Source organism: Penaeus japonicus, unplaced genomic scaffold (assembly GCF_977035675.1).
Source record: "Penaeus japonicus unplaced genomic scaffold, GWHDUDI00000001_assembly GWHDUDI00000040, whole genome shotgun sequence".
NCBI lineage: Eukaryota > Metazoa > Arthropoda > Malacostraca > Decapoda > Penaeidae > Penaeus > Penaeus japonicus.
In genome coordinates, this window is record NW_028234442.1 from 14225231 (window position 1) to 14232730 (window position 7500).

Genomic DNA, 7500 nt, shown 5'->3' on the forward strand with positions numbered 1-7500 from the left:
TCATGCACTGACATTCACATACAGTCATGCATAAATATACTACTTCAACTTTTGTCTTTTCCTGTCATCTAAGCATCCTTTCTTGACTGGCCCTTCAAGCATTATTAATATCAATAATTGGCCATATCAATCCTCTATCAAAACTTATATTCTCTTTATACTGTGAAACTTTAACATTGACTCAGGAAATATGTTTTTTAAAAAGGTAATTTCTGCTTTAAGATTATAAAAAGGTCTTACATTTTTTTCTCTCTTCTATGAAAATAGAAACAAAAAAACTTTCCTGAAGCACATGAAGCTGAAACATTGCAATAATATCTATATGAAATTTTACTAAAAGAAAAAGAAAATGAGGATGATAATAAAAAATAGCAGTAATGGTATAAAACTGCAGAGCAACTACCTTATACTAAAAAAATAATCAGTTGCACATCTACTGGTCAATGCACAGTAAAGGTCAGCAAAACACATGCATACAAACATACTTCCACACACATACACACACATGAACATACACATGCAAAAGCATTTGCACACAATTACACACACACAATTACACAATTACACAATTACACAATTACACAATTACACACACACACACACACACACACACACACACACACACACACACACACACACACACACACACACACACACACACACACACACACACACACACACACACACACACACACACACACACACACACACACACACACCTCTCTCTCTCTCTCTCTCTCTCTCTCTCTCTCTCTCTCTCTCTCTCTCTCTCTCTCTCTCTCTCTCTCTCTCTCTCTCTCTCTCTCTCTCTCTCACGCGCGCGCGCGCGCGCGCTCACTGTCCACGCACATTTACATACTCACATAAAAAGATAAATTTAGATAAGTTACGAGTTATTACTTGTAACCGCACATAAAGAGAAAGTACAGGCATACAATTAAAAAATGCCTATTGTGGGACAAAAGTACTGGATCGGTTAGGAGAGGTTAAGCAGTATTCATTATATGGCACTAAATTCAATACAATGGATTAGTCTATGCACTAGCGTTAATATAATACCATGTTACTACTGTCTTTGGGATTTGTCAGTATTATAGCATACTATCTCTGCTATAATGAGTAACTTTTCGAATGAATGATAATCTTTCTACAGTATCAGTAGAGAAATATAAAGTTACCTTTAAAAAAGTAAATATATCAACAAATATTTCTCCTAGGCCATAAACAATAATAAATTTTATAACTGTGAATAACTTGAAATTTTGTTCTGCAATCCTAATCATCATCATCATCTAATTCCTGATTCCGTCACACTAACTCTTTCACTTTGTAAAATTTAGCTGAATATCCATTTACTAGTATTCCTGTTATTGCCTTTCCAAACCATTAGGCATATATCACTGTCATTTCTATTTCTCTGTTGTTATCCATGTTCTTTTTTCCTTGTTTATTTCAATTGTATTGGCTTTTCCTTTTTGTTTTTTGCTTTGTTTTTCATTTATTGTATATATTTCATCAACCATTTTTATATTTCCATTTCATCTCATTTACACATGCAAAACAATTCCTTTGAACCAACTGTTACCAAGCCCCAAGCCCAATCCGACACTTCCAGCTGGGAAAGAAAGCCAAAGAGGACTTGCACACCTTGGCACAGAGACCACCACTTGCATGCGTGTGTGCTCACACGCACGTACGTACACACACACACGTACACACACACACACACACACACACACACACACACACACACACACACACACACACACACACACACACACACACACACACACAAAAACAAAAAAAACAAAAAAAAACAGACTGGTTGGGAGGGAGGCTTAGTTGAATGTCACATACTAAGGAGGAACACAAACCTGAAGAAGGAGGCGGGCCTGTTAGTGCGACGTTCAGCCACTGTCGAAGGTGAGGAGGAGGAGGAGGAGGAGGAAGTGGTGGAGGAGGACACATTGGAGGAGGTGGTGGAGGAGGAGGAGGAGGAAGAGGAAGATGAGTCTACCACACCAGTCCCCTGTGAGAGAAAACCAAGCTACCGTACACCACTAGCCACACAGGGTCTCACGCACGCCTACACCGCCGCCTCCAGTCGCAACTTTGGTGATGGCGGTGAGCTCATACGATTATTTTCCTTTTTTTCCTCTTTTATCCTCTTCTTTTTCTTTCTTTTTTAACAATGTAGATTATAGATGAATCATTCTAATGTACGTAAACTTTAATGAGTGGGGGAAAAAAAAGCAGTGAAATATGTCCGTAACAACCTTTGCCCTTGAAAATGCAAATGCCAGCTGCTGTTCATCTCATCAAAAAAGTGTTCATTTAAAGAGAATAATTTCCTTAAATCACAAGAGCCTGTTCTAGAAAGAAATAAATCCGTATGTATGGAGTATTTTTTTACCATTTTAGGAACGCCACATCCTGTCTTGCATTCGGAGAGAGCAAAGGTTTTCGGTGAGGCTCGTTAGAACAATCAATCAAGAAAAATCAGCTAAAAACACACTGCAGCAATGGGGCAAAACCTACTTCACTCCGAGTAACTGTCATTCAATTTAAAGTCAGCAATTCAATATCTTGCATAGAAAAGGTCTTAGAAACCTTGCAATTATGAAATCCAAGTTATGAATTCTTTTAAACAAATAATTCAAAGGTTTATCTTCTACCCCATAACTGCTTTATCAATATGTATGGCTTCATACAGGTAGCATTAAAGTATATGAATAAATTTACTTTAAAACAAAAATTTAGCTGTAAAATACATAAACTCAGACCTTACTTTTAATGGCACCTGTTTTTTTTTCATTCAAAATCAATTATTAATTATTCAAGCCCTAATATTAATCATGATTTCTATTTCTAATAAAAATATCTGTAGTGATATAAAAATATCTCTATAAAAAAATAATATCTATATTATGATGCACTTCATCATCTATAACATCGCTAATCAAGTAAATAAATATTTCTTATCAAATAAAGTCTAAAACTAATAATTCACTATATTCTTTCCACCAATGTTAGGAAAAAAAAAGAAAAGAAAAGAAAATCATGCTTATACTCCAGATCACTATTCTATGATAAGAAGAGGAAGCAAAGGTGTGTCCATACTGCCTATGCTTAGAACTGCAAGAAAACTTTCCATTTCTTTCTTAATGCACTATAGAAGTGTCACAAAGAAGGAAAACTTGCGCTAGGGAGATTGCTTACTTAAAAACTGTCTGCTGCACCAACAGCTGGGGTCATTTAGCAGCATAGGGAAAAAGAAATAGCACTGTCGTTCCAGCACGGCAAACGGCCACACCTAAGCTAACTGCAGCTAGCCAAACCACCATATTTCTTTATATCTATCTTTTTTATTCTAAAGGAGAGGGATATATTCCGTCATCTTACTACTAAGTGTGTTCCCAGCCTAACCAACGTATATTTTCTTTCTTTGCAAAGTCAAATAGTCTAAAGTGTTCTGTATGTTTGTATAAGTGGGTGTGTCTGATCTGTGTCAGTGTTATAAGACACGTATTTAAATGTTCAAGTTATGCATGTGTGAATACAATTGCATATTCTAGAATGAGACATTTAGGACACAGAGAATTGAACTGTTGGTGAGACCGGCAACACCTTAATATAAGCTGCGGTCTAGCATTCACACGTGTCCGCCCGTCAAGACCCGAAATAACCCAGTTTTTCCTCACGGCACCCATGGTATCAGGTCTAGGCCTTCCTCAATCATTGTCCTTTGAGGCTGTAAATTAAAACTAAATTCTTGACTTACTGTCTGACACTGTGACTCCATAGTCAATTTCTCTCTGACCAAAGAGACTGAAAATTAGCATAACTTATTCCTTATTCATCTGATCAACAATTTACGATTGAATTTACTTGATATAACAACTTCCTGATTAATTTCCCTTTGACAAATTAGATTAAGAATTACCATAACTTGTACTAAGAAATAAAATACAAAAGGATCTACATATCATTCTAACGGCTTCTGCAATCTGTCAAGTCGTGAAATTACTGTCGAAGCTTAAAGCATGTTGCTAGTCAATCCCACTGTCCCCTGCACGCAAGAGAGAGCACTCACTTCCTGCCCCCATAACAAAAGCTTTGGGAACACATCTACTAACTATCACTCTGAGCTCCGGTGCCTTCCTGTACCGCTAGCGTGACCGTGATGTCTTGCACTGCTACTTTAAACATCCAGCAAAGAGTGAAAGGTGCAACTCCAAGATGTAAAAAAAGTGAAGCCCAAGTCCTTGTAACAACCCTGAGAACACCTTTTTCCAGCAGCGCCTGTGGGAGAAGGGGGAGAGGGTAGGAGGCCTGTTTGGCTAGTTAGGGGCTTTTGCGTTCATCAAAATGCCTCTCGTGGGGTGAGGCTTTAGTGCTGCTGGCCCAGGTGGTTTCAGGGAAGTTTTCAAGGTTACTGGCTAAGAATAAGACTTCTCAGGGTCTGGACGGGCGCGGCACTTACGTGTGTGGTGACTACTCGAGTATATTGAGCCAGCGGCCCAAGATGGACGCCCCCCGACTGCGTACCTTGTGCTGGCCACCCGCCCCATTACTGCTCTTCCCGTTGCCATTCACGCTTCCCTGTGGTGCCTTGAGAGAGTCTCTGCGACCCACAGCTACTCGCCCACTGGCAGCCACACTGCTGGTGCTGCGTCCAAGGGGGCTGGCTCGTGCTCCTTCCTGCAGGGTGCTTCTGCTTGCTGCTGTCCTCGCATTAATACTTGGAGCAGGCGAAGACCGGGGAGTAGCTGTGGGGGTGGAGCGCCCTGAGGCCAGCCCTGGCCTAGTACGAGGTCCAGCTCCTCTTCCTACAGACTCCCGCCCTCCAGTGACCTCCGAGCCTGAGGACTCCCTGTGGCTGCTAACAGAGTGTGTGGTGTGGTGGGAGCTCCAGGAGCCAGTGGAGGAGGACGTCCGCACTTCCCGGCTGCGTCGTGGTGGCTTCTCCACTGCTGGGGGAGCCTTGCGACCTCCAAACTCTGGCACTGAACCACCTACAGTGTTGTTGTTGGTCTCTGCATGTCGTGCATCCTCCTGGTGGACCACTACATCATACTTGATGTTTGGCCCGGGGTGAACGGTGTGCGTGGCAGCTTCCACACTGTCTGCATCGCCACTATCCGTCATGGTGGCCACAGTGTGCAGCAATGGGTGGGCACCCACGCTCGCATCCTTGTGGCCAGTCACAGTCCTCTCACGCTCCTCCAGCTGGGGAGGCAACAATTGTATGAATTATCAGAGAAATTATGAAGAACCACAAGTTGAGTTAGATCAGATCAGGTATGATTATGGTATTACCTGAAATCAACTGGAGTATCATATAATTCTTTGATTTTTCTCCTATATTACATTAAAAATGCAATATATATATATATATATATATATATATATATATATATATATATATATATATATATATATATATATATATATATATATATATATATATATATATAGACATATAAATGTTTAGACAAACTGTCATAAAGTATAAAAAAAAGAGAGAAAAGTACATATCAATCAATACAAATACAAATATATATTCAAATACGAATACAAGATAATCATTGTAACTTTCATGAACAATCATAATCTTTATACAAAGTTAAATTATCAGAAGTCAATTTTCTCATTCACAATAAGCACAAAATACAAATCTGTAGAGTGTATTAAGAAGAAAAAGTAGAGAAAAATTAATTAAATGAGATCTATTCATTCATTATTTACTTTATAAATCAATAAAACAAACAAGTAGATGAACACTCATTAGTCAAAAAATAAAAAAGGACATACTATCAATGTACATGCATGATCTATCACATGCCCAGTGATAACAGGAAACAAACAATATATCAAATATCATACAGCTTACTTTATTGCCCAAGTGGAGGGGAATAAAACTAAGCAAGAGATATGATTAGGTATTGCATCCCCTTGTCCATCCCCAGTTCCCTTTGTGTGTTATTTGGTTTAAGGGAGATAAAATATATATATATATATACATATATGAACACAAAAATCTCTCCATGTCATTACTCTGAAGAAAAAAATTCTGAACCCAAAGCCTAAAACTACCTATTAGTTTTTTAACCCTTCTAGGACAGGCATATTTCATGGGCTAGGATCCTACAGCATATTTTATTTTGTTGAAATTGAAAGCTACTAATTTCTTTAGCTGTGTAACTAGGGTATCACACCAAATGCTAATCATTACTAGTGTTTTATAATATTGTGTAAAGATGCATATATCATACTGTAAGTTTAAAAAATAGTAGAAACCCAAAACATCTTATGATGCCCATCAGGAGATGCACATCTTAAATTGCAATCTGTCTTGAAAGGGTTAAGCCAACCTGGATCTTCCTTTTCATCACTCTGAAAATGTATTTCAAACCCAAGCCTAAAACTACCAATAAGTCTCTTATGCCAACCTGCGTCTTCAGCCCAAGATTTTCCTGACGCAGGTTAGTGATGGTGGTATGATTCTGACGCTGCTCTGACTCCCACTCAGCTGTCTTGCTCACCCACTCCTCACTCGCAGTCTCGATCTGTTTCTTCAGCACCTGTAAGATATGTATTAGCCACTTAAGAATTGGAATTCATATTTGCTTTGAATTTTTTTTGGTTCAGCTAGTATGGAAGAAAAAAAAGAGAAAAGCTCAGTGTCTGTGTGCATGGTATCAGTTGTGAAGTAAGAGGATTTCCTAAGTGGGCTAGCATTAAATTTCACTGGTTTGATGGCAATGGTAAACACCAGCCCACAGATCTCATACATCTTCCAGTCCAGTTTAATGTGCGGCAGCATGTTGGTTTGATTTATGGAAAAACATTATGACTTTACTATGGCAGTTGCATTAAATGCACAGTTTTCTTTCCCACCAGTTTTATGCTTTCACATATAGATGAACACATTTCTACATACCTCAGTCTCCATAACAGTGGTGAGGAGCTGGCGCTGGAGTTCCAGCACGTCCTTTTCACGAAGGATGGCCGAAATCCTCTGCTTGTTGGGCTGGACTTTGATCTTCACCCCTTTGAGGAGGCTCACAGGCATGCTTAGTCCTCCGTCCGCACGTCCAGCTCTCCTCTCCCGCTCAATCACAACACGGTCACTCCCCTTTTTCACTTCTGTGCTCGAGGGAACAGTGACTGCTGCTGCAGTGGATGTCTCCTTGGTGGAAGTGGCATCCTTGTTGGTGCCAAGTTGAAGCTGGTCCTTACTGCTGCTTCCTTCCCTGTGTGATGAAGTGCTGGCATCCCTTCCGCCTTCTTTGCCCGAGCTGTGGCGCTGTGAGCGGTCCTTGATGGGAACCTTGAGGACGCGAGGAAGCACCACGTCCCTCTCGCTGTTGATCCTTACACTGGATGCACTACGATACATTCGCCCACTTCTCCCTCCTCCCCCCATTACTGCTTGTGCATCATCTGGGATTTCCCCCGCAACACTTACAGTGACAGAGGGTGGGTATCGGCGAGACT

At 40.1% G+C, this 7500-nt stretch overlaps 2 protein-coding genes across 5 annotated transcripts in view; one reads left to right on the plus strand and one right to left on the minus strand.

The window, feature by feature from the left end:
• LOC122246048 (BTB/POZ domain-containing protein KCTD9) overlaps positions 1-7500 on the plus strand; it is a 454156-nt gene that overhangs the window by 48368 nt on the left and 398288 nt on the right. The gene's annotated exons all lie outside the window — the stretch shown is intronic.
• The window catches only part of LOC122249892 (uncharacterized), a 24555-nt gene that overhangs the window by 6901 nt on the left and 10154 nt on the right, over positions 1-7500 (minus strand). The window contains exons 2-5 of one of the 3 annotated variants that reach the window (XM_086533749.1): positions 6944-7500; positions 6453-6584; positions 4484-5229; positions 1890-2029 (exon numbers count right to left, since the gene is read on the minus strand). The exon at positions 6944-7500 is cut by the window's right edge and continues 1264 nt beyond it. In XM_086533749.1, the coding sequence (XP_086389875.1) occupies positions 4495-5229; positions 6453-6584; positions 6944-7500 (1424 nt within the window). In that variant the 3' untranslated portion in view covers positions 1890-2029; positions 4484-4494. Of the gene's footprint in view, positions 1-1889; positions 2030-4483; positions 5230-6452; positions 6585-6943 lie in introns of those variants that run through there. The other 2 variants (XM_043011069.2, XM_086533748.1) reach the window with 2 other exon arrangements.